General features: G+C 38.7%; 1 protein-coding gene across 5 annotated transcripts; it reads left to right on the top strand.

Moving 5' to 3' along the window:
- Positions 1 to 3,987: 3,987 nt before the first annotated feature.
- LOC118408660 (zinc finger protein 431-like) lies at positions 3,988 to 16,429 on the top strand. Of its 5 annotated transcripts, XR_004830333.1 has the most exons (4): positions 4,037 to 4,178; positions 6,669 to 6,738; positions 15,055 to 15,215; positions 15,483 to 16,429. XR_004830333.1 is itself a non-coding variant. In XM_035809515.1 (3 exons), exons 2-3 carry the CDS (start codon positions 6,688 to 6,690, stop codon positions 8,005 to 8,007), a joined length of 1,287 nt encoding a protein of 428 aa, XP_035665408.1. In that variant the 5' UTR covers positions 3,989 to 4,178; positions 6,669 to 6,687; the 3' UTR covers positions 8,008 to 9,001. The 5 variants fall into 5 exon arrangements, 2 of the variants coding, with proteins under 2 accessions (XP_035665409.1, XP_035665408.1); XM_035809515.1 differs by lacking the exons at positions 15,055 to 15,215; positions 15,483 to 16,429 and adding an exon at positions 7,970 to 9,001 and having other exon boundaries at positions 3,989 to 4,178; positions 6,669 to 7,936; XR_004830332.1 differs by lacking the exons at positions 4,037 to 4,178; positions 6,669 to 6,738 and adding an exon at positions 11,555 to 11,678.
- The last annotated feature ends 2,984 nt before the right edge of the window (positions 16,430 to 19,413 follow it).

Genomic DNA, 19,413 nt, shown 5'->3' with positions numbered 1-19,413 from the left:
GACATAAAAACCAAATGGTTAGTGATAAAATTTCAACTTTGAGATGTACATCGCATGCCATGTATTTGTCCTAGTATGACTTTTCTCGGGTAGAGTGGGTAATTTCCAACCATTTAGCCAGGTTATGGGAGCCCTACTGACGACCATGACAAGCCGCGCGTCGCCCGGTGAAATCAGTCCAGCTGGCACAAGTCCTGCCTTGGCGGGAACGCTTTATCCGCCCGCACGGGGTTTGTCAGTCAATAGGACTATACGCCTCGCGACACTTTTTTCTGTCCGGGATAACATACAGGATGCATAATTTCTTCCTTGGAAGAGAGACCAAATGCTTATCCAACAAGAAATTTGTCCGATTTCAGCAGGTAGGATAACAAAACCACCACCGGAAGCAAATGTATCAATGGTTGCAACAATGATGATGTAACATGCAGTCCACTACATTGTGTATCCCATATGTCTAATGTACAATCCCTATAAACAATCTCATCAATGACTACAAGTTACTGTGAAAAACAAACCCTGCTTTGTTCAACAATGTATTGTACCGGTAGTAACTGTTACATGTACAACCCTTTTAAAACGTATAATATAGGCCCCTGTAAACAATATCATCATTGCCCTTATTCTTTGCCCTTAATCTACAGATTATCAAATCTTATAGGAAACGTTTACACCCCATCATGTACAATGTACTGTCCCTGTAGTACCATTGTCTTGTAATCGTCTGGTATATATAAGTCGTGCTGTCCTCTATTGCGCAACTATGACCTTTGGGGTCACTTCCTGTGGGGACGGGGCCATGCAAAACTCCAACCGACGCAGAATGACGTAACTCCTAAATATAAACCACTATTGCGTAATCGCCACACTTAGCACACTAAACACTATTTTTCAGGTACAAACATCCCCTGCAAAACCGTCAGAAGCCACTAGACGAAAAAACACCTCGTACGTTTTATCTCCTTCTCAAGAACTACCCACATACTAAATATCAGATCAATCTGTGTTGGCGTGAAGGAGCTGGACTGTTCACAGACAAGCCATATATAAAGTTTCTACACATACCTATTGTATCATGCCCTTTAGACACCTTGAAGCTTCGTTGCCACCTTGGGTCATGCTGATTCAATTTTTTGGTGACACGATATCCATCTGTTCTAGAAAATATGTTTTCGACTAAACTGTAACGTTATATAATATATACACTTTGAATTGCAATATCTAAAAACGAAAACAAGTCGAAAAATATATGTTAACGTATTGCCAAAGTCAAATTCGATGAATAATTTACAATATCTGTGCATTTTTTAATTTGCTAAACCAAAATGGCCACTAGTACATTACATCACAAAGGCAAAATTTCTTCGCGCCCTCGCAGTATACGATAGATTGCCAGAATGCTTGCCTCAAGCTTGTAGTGTTTATAATGGAAGGCATAATCTCGAGTACACACAATTTTTTTAGTATATGATTAGAAATATTTTACCATATAACTTGCATGTAACTGATTAAACTGCAGAAGACGCAATTGTTTCCTTTTTCATTTGTAAGAGTAGTTCCTTTTGCACTTCAGCTACCAACATACAAAAAATTACAAGCCAATTATTTAAGCAAAGGGAGTTAAATACCCTTGTTGATGACGTATGTTAGGCAGAGTTGACATGCTTAGTAATTAGAAATATCTGTGCAAACTTAGCCTCCCTTTAAAAATTTATACAAAAAAAGGAATCGTTATAAGGGACGGGCCATTTGCTAACGCTTAGCAGTGGTATACCTGTAGGTAGCGATATGCCTGAGAAGTTCTTAAATTGATATTTTAACTGCTGCAACACCATCTATTTTGTCTAGACAAAGCCTATTACCAATGTGAACAGCACGGAAGAAACCTAAGCAACCCAGGTCAGCACCAGCAGCCTTCTGAGTCAAAGTGCTTCAGGACAAGCGCTATCCCGGCCATTGTGGAAACGCTTGATAAATGAACATTAGCTGAACTTTCAGTGACACTATTATTGCCACTTTATGGTGTCTTACGAACTCGTTTTTACATGTCTGTTGTTTTTATAAGACATATATCTAAATCCTAAGCCTTAGAATAGCTGAAGTCTTTGAACATTTAACTTAACCCTATTCAGGCAGGAGGTGGGTGCTTTTGATTCCCGTCCCAACTTCCATGTCATATAATGCAAGACTGGGTTACGCTAGAGCCACGAAATTTGGTGTGTATTCCTAGAATTTAGTTGACAACGATTTTAAAAAAGTGTAAAACTTTTTCGTTTTTTTCGAGTTGCCATTAAACCGTTTGTTTACAGGCAATTTTTAAAAAAAATCGCTAATTTCGGTTCTGACAATGAATTTTTCACGTTTATTTGCTATATTACTGCTATTTTGTTACATCATCTTATGTTATCTAGATTATATTTCAAAATTGAATACACATAAATTATGCTATTTGGACGACGTCATTGGTCAAAATGCAATGTTTCAGTCTATTTCCATTGTCTTTTGCGATTATTTGTTGCAAAAATGTATTTTAAAATATTTATTTTGGTGGATATAACATGGTGGAGCTCAACAAGTATATAACATATGCATGGCGTCATTTTGACGTCATTGATGTTGCTATTGGCAACACAAGTCGTAACGAATATTATTATTTTATCTGTACTTGCTGATACATTCTGTAGCATACCGTGAAGTTTTCTGGAAGTACCCTTTTCATGGTTCCAGCCAATGCTATAAAAATGATGCTGTCCTAAACGCGACATATTATGTCATAATAGCTTCAAATGTTTTAGAATTGTCAGATAATATATCTATATCATTTCCTAAAAATGTGGTAATTATATGAAAAGTCGTTTAAGAATCATAGGACTTAGAAGAAGCCGGCCTCAATACCTCCACCCCCCACCCCCCATCCACGATTGACCAGGATAATAGGGTTAATGCCCCGCCAAAACAACACATTCGTAAGACTTCCTTAAAATCGTATTTTAACTTTAAACTATAGATATAATTTCATCAATGAACCATTATTTTAACATTTTGTTTACAAACTTTGCTATTTGTAAGATTCATCATTGTAATGCTGCCAGGAGAACTGTTATGTGTATTGTTTATTAAGCAAGTCTACTACCTCTCTTTTTGTTAATCGAATTTCCATGTATTTCTATCACATGTTGTTAGAGAAATTGTCCCTTTAACGTACCAGCTTGTTCGATACAGGCTGTGTTTAAACTTAAGCGAGAGATATTCAGTAGATCGGTACCTTGGTATTATCCAGGTAGAGTCACCAGTGGTATTAGATAGTATGAAGGGTGGCTAAGGAGTATAGCTGGCAAAAGGAGTCAGCTTGCCACTGTGAGATTATGATAGGCTACCCTTAACCCAGTGTCTGAAACAGTCGCGGTAAGGAACAGAAATTACTTTAACTAACGAATATGAACCGTACATTAGATCTAAGTGTGTTTTTTCATGTGTCTGTATGTGTCGTATCTTACAGGGCAAATTTTAGTATTTCCAGAAACGCGCAGATGGCCTTCTTTCAGCCTGCATGATTAGGTATCCTTGGCAAAAGTGCCTGTAGAAATGTTTTTCTTGGGATATGTTTGGATTTTGAAGGTGTATAATACAGGTAATGGTCGTAACCGCTAGATTGTGTTGAGATTTTCAGCAACATTTGTGGTTGCAGAGGGCTTTAGAAGTTTGGTGTTTTGGTGTTGTTTAAAGGCAGTGAAAATGGATGAAAAGGTCACCACCTATGTTTTGAAACCGTATCATTCTGCCGGAATTTTTCCTTGTTTTGTCGTCAAATTATACTTGAGAGGCCGGACAACCGTGCCAATGTGAGTTTTTCATGTTCTAAAACTCAGGTAGGTGATTTTTGACACGAGCATCTTTCTGACATGATTCCCATTGTTAAGAATAGGCACTCTAAATACTGAAATGTTCCCTACACCAATGGCGTATTTTGTCTGATCTCATTGTAGTCTGCATTCAGTATTGGTGGACATGTGGCATGGTTGTCTGAGAGGCGAGCCCTGATTGGTCACGGTATTTAATCCGGGTTCTACGAAACGGTGACCGAGGATTCGCTTGGTACAAGCTCCGACCCTAGCTGTGTGTGGACTCTCTTTTCAGACAGGGACAGGGAGGTCGTCGTCATCGCTGATATTCAGAAGGTAAGGTGAAGTTCCCTTTAACGTCTAGTGTGTCGTATTACCTCTTTAGAACGCAGACAAATTTTACTCTGTTAGCGCAAGACAGCACGTACATTGTTATGTTTTGCACACGATGTACGAGTTTTACCAGGCAACATACCCCCGACCAGCATGAGTGCTTTTGAATACGTCAAAGTTTTACCTATACAGGCTTCGCATTTACGTCACGATAATTATAATTTAAATCTCCTGGAGACAATGTTGGCGAATATATGGCTTAAGCACTGCCATCTTCGTGTGTTTTACAGACGAACACTGTAATGCAACATGGCGCAGATGACGTCAAATGAAAAGCCTGCATTAGCTATATTAGGATATTTCCGAAAATGATTTCAATTGGGTTTGTAGAATATATGATACAGGAGACTTCTTTTACACTACCAGTACCCGAGTAAGTACCTACTTGTTGAATGTGTAAAAAAAATGTCCTATATCCTGTGTTAGGAGAGTATTGGTTATGACTAGTAGATTAACGCATTGATTCTTGTCAGGAATGTGCTTTTAAAAGATTTGGAGTCGTGGAAAAGATACACAATTGGATTTTGCCTCTTTTGTTTTGCCTATGCTCAAATTTCTCAAACCTTAGACTACTTTCTTGTGTTTTAGGACATAGTGTAACCTTTCAAAATTTAGCAACATTTAATGAAACTTGACTGTGTGAAATGCTTATCTATCTAAATGAAGAATGTCTTTTTTTTCTGTCTGGAAGCAAGGGAGTTGTATATAATGTCCTTGCTGGATGTATTCAGAAGCGCGACAGATGTCAATTCCGATGGTCATTATTATGCAAAAGACGTGTTTCCAGGTCATTGTGTATAGGTTTCCTCGGTATGCAGGTTGTGAATAGCAAACGCTTTTTTGGTACAAAGGTTTCCCGTCATGGCTACAACAAAAGAATTCTATAAGCGGAGACCTAGATTTGACAATACAAGATAAATACAACTAACGTGATACTGAGGCCCCGTAGCACATTGATGTAGCCGTAATATTAATCTGCTGATCACCCTTGTATAGTTTTAGCTGATGGTATCGCTTTGTTGACTTACACCATACCTGAACTTGCTACGCTCTCCCCGAAACCTAGAATCCCTTATTTTGTTTTACTGAAATTCCCAACTGTTTTCTGTAATGTGAGAGTTGGACAGCTACCCCAGGCACTTGAATGCCTCTGTCTATATCTATTGTTTTGAATCCGAAAAGCCACGCAGTCTTCCGAGTTAGACATTTTTCTGTGACAAAAATTCGTTGTTCAAATTAGTCAATTTGTTCTTCAGATTTACTTACAGAAACATTTACCGTGATTAGAAAAATGAAGACAACACAAACCCTGGAAACTAAAGAACCCCGTCCCTTTGTTTGCCAAAAAACTAATGAATATTTGATAGTAATTTTCATAATTCTATTCACGTTCGAAGGTCATTTTTTTGTTGTAGATACTTCTCGAAACACGCTTTTGCAACTCTACGTGCAATAAGCTCTGGTCTTAATAGATGTAATAATTGCTGACAGAATATGGCGGTTCAAGGTTCCAACATACAATGCATGCGCGGTGAAATATGGGCAATATGTTAAAATTGAACAGTCATAATTTTTGAACAGTTCAATTTTGACAATTTCTGATCAGGGCTCGAAATACATTTTTTGCAGGTAACATTGCAAATTACCTGCACCAGACAACTTTCACCTGTACCGCTCAGAATTTAGGAAGTATTGATCATATTAAAATCTGTTCAGACACCATCGCCATCATTTCTGTCATACTCCATAGTTGATAAGTCAATGCAGTAAGTAAAGACCACATCATGAAACATGTATATATAAGCCCAGTAGATGGACCAATGCAGGTTAGGTGCAGGTAGACACCAGAAATACCTGCACAGCTCCAATTATACCCGCATAATTATACAGGTGGTATTTCGAGCCCTGCTAATATAATACATGAATGTTCCGTCGGGATCGGACGATCTGCATAAAATGTCATTGCATAATATTTTGTATAAGGGCTTTTATATTTGGCACATTACCCAAATGCATGTTATCGCACATGGTTGGTGAAACCGTGAAACTCGATTTTTAAGGTTAAATGTTTGAACGGGACATACTTTTGAATCCGTTACCCCGCCCCTCCCTCCTAGATGTCTGATCACGTTCTGCAAGATTGACAAATGGTTAATTGGTATTTTCATCTAAAGAAACTCTTTAGAGCCCCGGATGTAATTAGTTCTATTAGGTGTATGATGACGTATGTAGTTTTGGTAACGTTATGATGTAATATGACATATTTTGTTGGCTAAAACAATCTAACTGGGGAATTCAGGATTACCATCGCAAATTAGCAATCTTGAGTTTTATTTCATTTTTATTTACCTGGAAACAAAAATATTGCCACTAGGACGGTTTTTAATGAGCCCTGAGTACACAAATTAGTAACTACTTGTATCATTTCTGCAGGTACAAATCACAGGGGCTAATGAACATGGAAACAGCAAAAGTTCTCCACCGGACACCAGGAAGGGAAAAGGTTGGTAATGGAAGCGCTACTCCACGGACACACAAGTGCAACGAGTGTGACAGGGAGTTCGGTAAACGGAATTATCTGACGAAACACATGAAAACTCATACCGGTGAAAAATCCTACAGGTGTGAGGAGTGCGGCAAGACGTTCCGTCAGAGTGGTGGCCTACAGAGACACATGCGTACTCACACTGGCGAGACGCCCTACAAGTGTGAGGAGTGCGACCGGCAATTCAACACGATAACCAATCTAAAGACACATATGCGGACTCACACCGGTGAAAAACCGTACCAGTGTGAGATATGCAAGAAACGCTTTGCTCACATTGATTCCCTAAAGATACACGTCAGAAATCACAATGGAGAAAAACCGTTCAAATGTGAAGTATGCGGCAATCAGTTTAGTCAGCGTCCTCACTTGAAGACGCATATGGCGACTCACTCGGGCGCAAAACCGTATCAGTGTGACAAGTGCAAGAAGCGTTTTCGTCAGTCGAGTCATTTGAAGGTTCACATGCGGACTCACACCGGTGAGAAGCCTTATACATGTGAGGAGTGCGGAAAGCAGTCCACTACCTTAGAGGGCCTACTTGTACATACACGGGTACACACAGGCGAGAAACCATACAAATGTGAGGAGTGTAGCAAGCAGTTCGTTACCTTGAGTCAACTGAAGTTCCACATGAGCACTCACACGGGTGAGAAGCCGTACAATTGTGAGGAGTGTGATAAACGGTTCGCTACGCGGTCCAGCCTGAAGTTGCATATGCGCACTCACACGGGTGAGAAGCCGTACACGTGTGAGGAGTGTAGCAAGCAGTTCACTTCGATGTCCCATCTGAAGGCACATATGCGAACCCACACGGGTGAGAAACCTTACAGTTGTGAGCGGTGTGGTACACAGTTCACTAGTTCGTCGACCCTGAAGACACATATTATGCGGGCTCACACAGGTGAGAAGCCTCACCACTGTGAAGAATGTGACAAACAGTTCGTTTCGCTGTCCGACCTGAAGGTACACATGCGCACTCACCCGGGTGAGAAGCTGTACAAGTGTGAAGAATGTGAAAAGCAGTTCTCTTCACCGTCCTATTTGAAGGCACACATTCGCACTCACACGGGTGAGAAGCCGTACAAGTGCGAGGAGTGTGACAAGCAGTTTGTTACGCCAGCTCATCTTAAAAGACATATGAACACTCACAACAATTAAAGTATATGTATACAAATACAATGACTACATTATATTTACCTTAAGCCTCAAAACTTGTGCGATTAAGGTACCACAAACCTAAAAATAACAATGTTAGACCTGGGGTTAGAAAAGTAACGTATGGTATGAATTTTAAGCGGGTTCAATAGGTTTGAATATATAAGTTCCGTTTGGGATTTCTACCAGTAGAATCTCCAGTTTTAGCGGCGGAGATCCTGACAGAGATCTCAATCGACAAAGAATCCTATCTAGAACTTTATACCCCTGTCACATTTGGCGAAAATCGATCAGACGAAGATTCTCGAGCCTCGCTTATAATAATAAATTCATAGCACAACAATTGTACAAGGTACAAGGACGGTTTTTAGGTGAACAATACGCGCATCCCTCTGTCTATCTTAAATATCGCCAATCTTCCATCGACATACGCCTCAAGATCGTGGATAATGTGACAGGGGTATAACCGAAAGAATTGGCGATTCCACCAAGACTTTACCCTCATAACGTTATATGTCATGTTTACGCTTTATATGTAAAGGCTCTACGTAAGTACGCTCCACTTGGCTTAAAAATTGTTGTTCTGCTATGAAGTTTTTTGTAAATGTATCACTAACTGGTCGCAACTTTTAGAATAGCATTGAGAAGAAATTTGTTTTCATAGTTGGATAGTTTTGAGGAATCTATAGTGGTCTGATAAAGCCAAGGAGGCGATAGTTTTTGTTATACAAACTAGCTTTAGTTAGCATAGAAATGAAAATAAGTCATATAATAGTTTGAAATGCCTTGGTCTTCATACAATTTTTTTCTTTAAATACAAGTACTATCAATCTTGTTTTAGATGGAAATAATTTTCACCTGGAACATACAATTTAAGTTAATTATTTTCTCTGATGAAGGTAGAACTTCACACACCGTAGGCAATAGTTTATGTAACATAAAATGAGCTTATATGTTCTGTACAAATTATATCGGTTAGTGCCCCTAAATAATTTGACATGTGTTCGGCTAGAATGTATTTCAACATGGTGCTTTGGTCAATAAAATTTAAGCTTACACTTGAGTACAGTGCTGCTATCTTACTCCTATAATATAACTAAATATAAAGCGCCCCCACGACCACCCCCGGTCAAGGGACAGGTTAGCGGTAAGAACTAATGCTACATCTTTGTCGTTGCATGTGCACTTGATACCTCGTATGCTAAGAAAAGTCCATGGAAATCAGTGCATTCATCAATATATGTAATAAGATACAACTTCCCTCACCACAATCCTTTATGACTTTAAAATCTTCCCGGTTCTCCGTCTATTCAGTAATAAGACTTGTTTCTATGAAAATTCGAAACAAGTCTTATTACTTCATTTCATTTGGTGAAAAAAATGACACGTATTTCAAAGCCTGGGTCTCTCCATAAATAGATTACTGTAATATTTTTCTCTCAAAACATTTAGGTTTCACTCTATTCTAATTTTAACTGAATCAATAGAGTATGTGCGACTTCTTCCAGAGTAAATTCGTTTTTTTGCGTGTGTTTGTGTCGGCACGTGTCATTGATGCCCCCTAGCGATTCTTATTGTTCTGGCAGCTATCTTTGATTTTCCTGCAATAGCGCCTTGAACTGATGGGAGCAATTTTGATCCATACAGGGAATCCTGATGTTCTAAAACAGGGGTTATCGTGAAAATCCGTATGAACTCATTGTGATAGTGATTCAGGTGTCATATTTTGGATAGCTTCAATACAACATTTACTGTCCTCGATGTTAAATGATTTGTATGGAAAATAATAACGTTTCGTTTCTACAATTTTCTTGTGTGTGGTTTGATTTATCGTATTAAAGATTAAAAAATAACATTGAAAGACTAACAATAGTCATTGGGCATGACGAAATAATTTGCAGTTGTGGTAAATGATGCTAGGTGACGCTTTCGATCCGAAAGAACTATTTTACAATCCAGAATACTATCAGACAAATGGACTTGCAAAATTCCTCTGTGATGAACCTATACAAATGTGCAGTCACACAAATAAATAAACACACATACATTTTGCATAGGTAGGGGTGTTCCGGAAGAGTCCAGTCATGTCCTGAGGAGTGTGGGGCTTTTTAAAAACCACTTGCAGTGTCATGATGTTTGGGGATAGGTCAATTTCTGCAAAAGGGTAATGTGGAAGAGAGCATTTTTGCATTGGGATCGGATGTATTGAAATTTACCGTATTTGCTCACGAGCAAATGCCGCGGCCTTTATAGTTCATAAAATATAATTGCTAGACTTAGTGCAACTAAGTGACATCTGACTTCAGGCGCGTTAAATTTCTTTTAAAAATAAAAAAAAACGTCTAGAATAAAGATAAGGGCTCAAACAATACTAAAAGAAGATGAAGTTTTCAGCTTGAAGAAGACAAACAATTTACACAAGCACCTGCTTGTTTAAAATTATCGAAACTTGTGCTTTTTTAATAAAATAAGGTTTATCGCAATATTCTACTATATACTATAATCTACTCACATCATAAGGAGATTATAACAGTACTTAGACCTAGCTAGTTATCGTACTGGAAATAGTTAAATGGCTTCACAATATTTATTTTTTTCTCTTTTGGAAAAATAGGAACTGGCGATTACAATAACCAATAAGTCAAGCATAGGAGCTCCTGTGGAAGAGTACATTCCTCTATAAGTGGCTTCTTCGGTACGCCCTGTTTTGGACCGTAATTAATTCACATTTGTTTACTTTTGGGGAGAATATACTGTTAAAAGCGCAGGGGTGATTTGGACAAGTCCACTGTCGCATTAAGAGCGGGATAGGTAAATACTAGTATACCGAATTTCGAGCCTTTCTAGTTCATCTTGTTTTTCCTATTGTCACTAAATATTACTCTAAGGGTAAAAGATCTTTTCGTCTTTCGTATGCTTTTTTGTCTAATATAGTCAATTAAAAAGCTTTTTATCTTATTTTTACGAAAGTTACATATCACATGTTTGTTCTCGATCCATCAATAATCTCAAGGACCTTATCTACATATAAGCAGACAAGTGATAGTCATCTTTCCACAAGTCGTTGTATGTGACCTTGCATTGACCTCTGTTTACCCAATCTCTGGCTGGGATTTATGACCCGTCAGCGGGCTGCAACTATCGGTCCGCCAGCTTACCTCATTGCGGTAAGGTCGCAGAACACAGTATTTTTCCGCGACCCCAATGTCTATGATGTAGGGGTAAAAAGAAGTGCGGTCGAAATCTGGATGCGTCTGTAAACACTCTTACGTGAAAGGCAGTAGGGGCATCAACTTATATAAAAGCATAATGTGCCGACTTTCAGATAGTATGTATAAGATAACAATGTTTGTCCATTCTGTGTATCAATACACCTTTACAGCTTACTGCGTCTGTCAGTCGGTTGCAATTCCGCAGTGCCCGCATGACCCCACTTAAAATATGGCGTAATCGTTTTTCAAACCGGTAATTTTTGTCCAGTTTGTCTAATTTAAAAATGCATTATATTTTTTTTTCGTCGATATCAGTCACCTTGTTGTCGGTAACTATCAAAATCTCATAGACCGAAAACTGTGTGCTGTTACTGTAACGTTTACGTCAGTGGTTAACTTTGACACTTGTCAAAAAGTCACGTGAAGGGACGGGTGGACCGGTTAGACAGCTTTTACAGACAGGGTGGGACTCTAAACAGCACTACAAGCTTGAAGATCTCTAACCTTGTCGACATTTTTGTCTCACAGGTGGGCAAATATTTACTGTATGAATTCTATGTGAAGAAAGGAGGCTGTCTTTTTTCGCTGTGAAAAGGGTTTGAAAAGTTACATAAAACGTTTTGACACCCATGCGGAGAAAGTATTACTGCTCTCTCCTAATGATATGTAAAACGACCTGGGCAGACAGAGTTCTAACAAGAGGCTTTTCTGACTGAAAAAAGTTACTAAAATGTTTTCGGGGCAGTGTAATGGGTGGGGGGATGCGAAAAGGTTTCAAGGCGAGGCATACATTAGTGGGCTAAGTCATAGCCACCGTATTCTAGCTATGCTGTAGTTTGTGTGAAAGTACGTGACCATACTACAAAGTAGTACGTGAGCGAGTCAAAACATAATGCCAGTAGTTTAATAGCAAGCTCTTTTCTTTCTGAATTTTAACTTATTTTATAAAAAAGGACCTTGTTTTATACCCAATCACTTGAGTGTATGTATAAAACCATGATGTTTGCCAATTCTATGTATCATTCAATACGCATAACCTTAACAGCTGACTGTCTTGGTGAGTCGACTGCAATTCCGCAGGGCTCCGCATGGCCCCACTTTAAAGAGGTCTTTTTTTTCCAAAACGATATTGTTTTGTTATTTTTACTTATTTTGTAGGTTATACTCGATTTCAACATATTAGTTTGTCCAGCTTGAAAACGGCACTCTACTATAGTTTTTTGCGTCAATATCAGTGACCTTGTGGTCCTTAACTATCGAAATCCCAAAGGCCGAACACTGTTGACGTCAGTGGTTGTTACCTTTGACACTTGTCGCAAAGTACTGACGGTTGGACCGGTTAGACGGCTTTTAGAGACAGGGCGGGACTCTGATCAGCACTACAGATTTGAAGACCTCTTACGTTGTCGCGAATTTTGTCTCACAGGTGGGGAAATATTTTCTATATAGATTCTAGGTAAAGGAATGAAGTTGAGAACAGCGTTTGAATAGTCACATAAAAGGTTTTTTTCACGCATATGTCAAAAGTAATACTACTGCCTCCTAGTAATATGTAAAGCCACCAGGGAAGACAGAGTTCTAATAGAAGCCGTCCCTGAATGAATTCTTCTAGTTTTCAAAAATGCAAAATGTTCCAAAGTACAATGGAGGGGGTGGGGTGGGGGCTGTGGTACGAAAACGTCTTAGAGATTGTAATCTAGCTATGCTGCAGTTTGTGTAAAAATACGTGACAACACTACAAAGTAGTACGTATGAGTGAGGCAAATCAGAATGCCAGTGGTATTATGACAAGCTATTTTCTCTCCGAATTTTAGCTTATTTTAAAAAGGAATGACCTTCCAATGAGACCAATCGCATTTAGCTTTTACCTCGACCTCGTAATTGAGCCAAGTCATGCTGTAACTGAAAATAAAGCCATACTGCGACACGTAAGCAAGCTTCTCGCCAAACCTATGCCAAAGGTGAAACCTTGACATGCCAGTCGTTTGACTCACAATAGGCCTGAGGGAATGGACCGATTTGGCCTCATTCATGTAGAAGTGAGTCCACGGTGACTCAGCACCCTACTACCTCTAACATTTCTGTCTGATATTATAAGGCAGTATCAAACTCACCCCTGGGAATGACGGCTTTAAAAAATATACCCCCACGTGGACAATATTTTCAAGTAAATCTGGTTTTCTACATCATATTTTTTTTCAAATACAAAACTTGTCCACATTCCAAGGCTAGTAATAAGAATAATTAGTGAATATGCTTAATGGGATTGCCATGACTTTAACAGAAAAACAATAATTTCAGAAGTGCATTCAACGAGAAAGAAAAGCCGCATGTCAACTGTAATAATCTATTTTTTTTCTAAATCAGGTTCGTCAGGCCTGATGTTACCATCATGACACGTAATGCAATTAGTAACTCCAAATCTGTCTGAAGTGTAACATATCCACATTGCGACACATTGACCATAAGGCAATAAAATAAAAACGTGAAGTATAAAGTCACTGACGAAAGACAACAAATTTTGCCTAAAGGTATGGCCGTCAACAAAACTTTGTAAATTGCTTGAGTAACTTTTATGTCGAGTTTATCTGTACCTGGATGCCTAACCGTCGTTGTGGACGTTTGCTAGGTATATATTTTCAACAATCGCTTGATGTGTTATTATCATATAGCCAGGCGCCGCGGACCAATCAGAAGGCCCATTCCATGTTGGTTATGAAGCTGCTACACATAGATTCCAGCCAGGCAGGTGTTAAACAAAATCAAAACCGGTGTTGATTCTGTTCTCATTAACCGATAAGAAGAAGCGATAGACAGTAAAGTAGCCAATCAGAATAGCACATAGCATGGAGGAAAGATCAGACCCTGCAGGGAGGAATGATCATAAAAACAGCAACGTAAGACTAAAAATTTGAAAAGGCTTGACATGCCAAGACTACAATGTTTCCAAAATTTTCTGTGGAAATTTTTGTTTCAAAATACAATCTGTAATCTCCTTACAGATGTATGTACCAAAGGACAAATATTTAGAAATTCGACAAAGGAATTCACACCCACCAAGGCAGGGATATCTTACGTCATACAGTAGTTTGCGAGTTTGGGAAGGCTATATGATAATAAGGTTAATGACCCGTATATGGTGTCATAACGGTGCACACCCCAGTTCTTCCGCGACCGGGGTTCGTGGTAGTCCGCGACCAAAAAGTAACGAAAGGCTTCCGAGGGCCCATGTTTGAGTTGACATTTCTCAGTATTTCCTGCGAAATGACATTAAACGGTTACATGGCTGAAAAGCGTAGGAAATGGTGTGTTTTTGGTGCAAATTGTGTTTTGGTCCGCGCGTTGCTTCCGCGATATCCCTACGCCTGAATGTAAAGAGGTCGGTGACCTAGATTTACCTTTGAAGCGCTGTGTCAAGCAAAGTTGCAATGCCGCGCGCCGTGGATGATTAAAAAAACTGTAGTACTAGAATTTTCTTTATAATTGGCTGGATTAGTCTTTAGATTTTCCTCTTTCTGGCAGTATCAGTCGTGCTTGCCGGAAAAATCTTCTTCATCTGTTTTATCCAATGCGAAAATGCCCGATTTTGTGCATCATTTTTGACATGAAAATAATGTTTTTTCCCTATAATTTTTCAAACTTAGAGAAGTTGAAGGATCGAAACTCAGTTGGTCTTGTAGCTGAAGGCATATCCTCTCACCCCATATACAGTTATTTTCCTTCAGGATAATTCCCTGGAAGAGATGGTCGCTAGACTTGAGGGTGTGCCGCCTCCATTTGAACCCCCAAATAAACTGGTGTGTGCCCCCTTAACGCATGGTCCTTTGCTAGAACCACCAAATAAAACAACCCTTAATTAACAAGCTTTTATATAAGTAAACTATAACTTTTTACCTTGCATTAGGTGAAAGATGAAGGGAAACCTGAAGCTTCTTCTCCTGCTGATCGCCTTGGCGGCCATGATGCCGGATGGTGCTGATGCTGGAGTGATCCTCCCCAAACAGGATGGTGACGACAACAACATCCGGGCCAATGTAGAGCGCAAGCCTCGTGACCTGGCACCACGTACGAGCATTATAACATACTAAATCTTTATGGCTAAAAACCACACTTACATTTTTATAGTGACAATTAGACGAAACAATATCACATACATATATACTTGATGTACAACAACTCAAAAACATAATTTATACTTGTAAGTTTATTATGAGCATTTCTATATTTGGTGTGAAGTTATCAATGCTAAATGCTAAAAGTTGCTCATTCATGATATTTTGACGACTTCACTTTACTATTTTAATATTGAAACAGTACTGTTCACCCCTGTAGGTTGCCTTTGCGCCATGGACCCCCAATGTTGTTCTGGCTGAAGAATGGTGACAAATCATCATGAACAAGGCGTATGCTTCCTGACTTCCTTTACATTAAATCACTGTAGTCTGAGCCCCGAAGTTTTAAGCACATCTTACAAATTAAGATAAAGTTTCATGTCAATTTCATTCTGTACTTGCTTACATTGTACTAGCTTTTTCAAGGTTGCTGTATCCATTTTTGCGTCTTCAAGACTATTCTGTATAATCATTGATAAGGTTGTAGCATCGATGTTTTGTTTTTCTCTCGACAATTAAAATCCTTCTGGGGAATTATTTGATAAACAGCTAGATGGTTACAAATTTTGAAACACATGTACACAATTGGCACATTAAGTTTTGGGTGTCAAATGTCAGAAAATGAGTAGACAGTTTTTTTTTGCTTTCCCAACTTTCAGTACATCTTGAACTTTCAGAATAAACAAATTACTACTTTATAACACGTAATTATCCCAGTCGTCCTAAGACCAAAATATATACTTCACTTACATTGGTTTCCATTTAGTTATGGCATGACATATATGACATTAGAAAACTTTTTTTTAGTCTTCCCAAAAAGTTTCTGTTTAGATGTACGTGGTAACGATAACATCACTTTAATGCGATACGATCATCTAACAGTATATCTTAAAAAACAACGATTTGAAAGTGAATGTGAATGAATTGATTTAACAGGAATTGTTGCCACCAAACCGTATGGCCTTTACCTTTTGATGCGGTCATCGTCATCAGAACGTCATCAGAACGTCATCAGAACAAGCGAAGAAAACGATGTGTTGATGATATTGTGAGAAACACGCAAAATTGACATTATCTGGATAGACGCATTTGCAGACTTTCTTACTTATTCTATTATCTGTACTCCTATTAATCAAGGTGGCAATAAAGTACGGTTTATGGACCAAATACTTGTCGTCCTGATGTTTTACTCTTACGCAGGACGTTTGCATAGTCATTATGGTATGAATTTGGTTACCTGGTGTTTTATATCAAAACCGTTTTTACTAAGTATACTTTTATCTAGATCGAATAAAGTCAAGGTAACCACGGAAAAAGACATTTTTGAACACATTTGCTAAATTTGACCACAATTCACAGAGATGAATTTTTTTTCTTTCCGTAGCCCTGGTAGCCTCCCAGTACGTCCTATTTACATTCAGTGCATCATCTTCGACTTCAGTGAATGAGTGCTTTATGCAAATACAAACCCGAATTTTTTTAGCTTTCTTGGGTTAGCCATCGCAATTATAGTAACTTGTAGCATTAAATTTTGGGATTTCTAAGGGCTCTGAGAGGGTATTAAACGCCATAACGAAAAGTAGCTGGATGGTTTTAATTATTCGTCTGTTCACAATAGTGTATATGTGTGTTTGTATGTCTGTGATTCTGTGTGTGTGTGTGTGTGTGTGTGTGTGTGTGTGTGTGTGTGTGTGTGTGTGTGTGTGTGTGACTTTGTGCGTGTGTTCCTTAAGACAAAACATCTGCCACAGTACAGATTTTGTGAAGATCTGAGTAAAGAATAACGATTTTAATAAGTTTGAATGAATAACTCAATGAAAAGAAATGTTGCGTATATCTATTTATCCAAACGTTGCATATTAAACGGTAATAGGCACTAGTATTAAGATTAAAATTAAGTAGTTATTGTTTTCGTTCTGTGCATGTCCTTCGGGCAAAGCCTATCCCCCCTCCGAAATGTCAGATTGGTACAACCCTGCCAATGCCCACGGCAAAAAAGGGACTATTTGTCTCCTTCTGCTTAAATAGATGCGGTACGAGTTGTTTTAAACTGTACCAAATTCAACAGTAGACTGGGATCACCAGTTCCTAAAAGCCTGTATATGTTCAAAATCGAGAACAGTGTTTATTATATACGTTTCACGCTTGCCAAATAAGATATTGTGTTTGAACTTTGAAACTATCGCATGTTCCTAGCGTATGAAAGTTAGTTGAACACAGGTTTTCAAAAAGGCATAGTCCGATATTTGAGGTCACTGAAGCCTTTTTCTTATTAAGTTAACAAAGTGAAATTGCATACTTGAAGCATATCTAGCCTTTTTTATATTAATAAATTCAGATTATGTGTATTAGTTGGAATAATCAGGGCAATGTGAAAGTTCAGTGCTTATTCTAAGTGACTTGATTCAAACTACCGCAGTCCCAAAATTATGTAGTACAGGTAACAGGGAACAAAGGTTGAGGTGATGCTCACATCACTTCACAAGTCCGTAAGGCACAATTTTGTTCAGAATTCCAACAACATGTTATCGTATGACCGGTGCGCATGTCCGGTAAGCATGACATCATTACCACAAATAACCAATAAGTTTTAAGATTTACCCGAACTTGTTTATTTTTATGACTGACAATGGGATCCGTTCAATGTCGTATACATGTCTTAACCCTATTCAGACCGGGCTTTTTTGGTCATCCCTGGACCGGGGGGGGGGGGGCTTTTGAGGCCCTCCACTTTGAAGTCCTATAACTCTGAAACGACGTACCGTAAGGCCACAAAATTTTTAGGACATGATATCGACATAATATCTGGCAAGTATTTTACGTTTGACGTTACGTTGACGTAAGATGACGTAATTATGACGTCATCATTTTGATTATATTGGCCGGACCCATGAAAAAAGGGTATTCTCACAAAACTTCAAGTTATTCTACAAAAATGTAACAAAAAGTGCAGATAACAGAATAATAATGTTTATTACGACTTGCGTTGCCAATAGCAACATCAATGACGTCAAAATGACGTCATTAAATGACGTCATGCACATCTAAGATACCAGTTGGGCTCCGCCATATTATATCCACCACCTTGAATTTTGAAAAATACTTTTTTTGCAACAAATAATCACAAAGGGCAATGGAAATAGACTCTATTCATTTATTTAGATGGTTTTTGATGAAAAATACCAGGTAGTTACAAATTTTCAGGGATAATTAGCTTGTTATTCTTGATCTGGCCAAACGGTCCGCCATCTTGGATTTTGGGCTGATGACGTCATCAAATTAGCATAATTTATGCATATATAATTATGAAAGATATGCTAAATAGTATAAGATTTTATTTATGTAACAAAATATCAGTAATATAGCAAATAAATGTGAAAAATACATTGTTAGAACCAAAAATAGTGATTTTTGGCAAAACAGCCTGTCAACAAACGGTTGCCATGGCAACACGAAAAAATGGAAAATTTGTCAAACTTCGTGAAATTGTTGCCAACAATATTTTAGGAAAACTCACCAAATTTGGTGGCTCTAGCGTAAGTCGTTCTGGCGTTATAGGACATCGAAGTTGGCGCGGGCCTCAAAAGCCCCCCCCCCGGTCTGAATAGGGTTAATAACGATTCAGTCAAACGACTATAAGATTAGCAACAAGTACATTCTACCTACCTGAACTTCAAAAGGGTGACGTTTATCTGACTATTACGCCAGCTGCTTTCATACGTGAACACGCCCTTTTTTACCATCAGTCTATTATCTAGTAGTGTTCAAAATTGAAGTTTGCTTCCATAGTTTCATTCTGACACAACCCCGCCAATATTGGCGGGGATCTTTTGTATTAATCCAATCGTCTGGCTGGTGTGAACAATACAGCCACCCTTCGGTGAATATATGAAGTAGGTTATTTCTCTTAACTTGTGTTTCAGAAGCACTATACTGCATTTATACTCCTTATGTTTGTAGTCATTGACACCTTTAGTATGTATCCTCACCTCACCTCACCGGTCCAATAGCCTCACCGGCCGTAGGGGCAGCACTTCCATCAACATAAGTTTTCCACCTTTGTCTGTCCTCAGCCAAGGTTGCCAGATCGTGGATTGTTTGTCCCGTCCATTCTTTCAAATCACTAGTCCAAGTCCGACGTGGGCGTCCCC

The sequence above is a fragment of the Branchiostoma floridae genome, unplaced genomic scaffold (genome assembly GCF_000003815.2).
Source record: "Branchiostoma floridae strain S238N-H82 unplaced genomic scaffold, Bfl_VNyyK Sc7u5tJ_318, whole genome shotgun sequence".
Lineage (NCBI taxonomy): Eukaryota > Metazoa > Chordata > Leptocardii > Amphioxiformes > Branchiostomatidae > Branchiostoma > Branchiostoma floridae.
Note: the sequence above shows the minus strand (reverse complement) of the source record. Positions and strands in the feature narration are given on the sequence as shown.

What these genes read in the sequence shown, in the direction of transcription:
- LOC118408660 (XM_035809515.1), top strand. Translation starts at nt 6,688, where the DNA reads ATGAACATGGAAACAGCAAAAGTTCTCCACCGGACACCAGGAAGGGAA. An exon ending in ACATATGAACACTCACAACA is followed by an intron (nt 7,937 to 7,969) that starts ATTAAAGTATAT and finishes TACAATGACTAC; the next exon opens with ATTATATTTACCTTAAGCCT.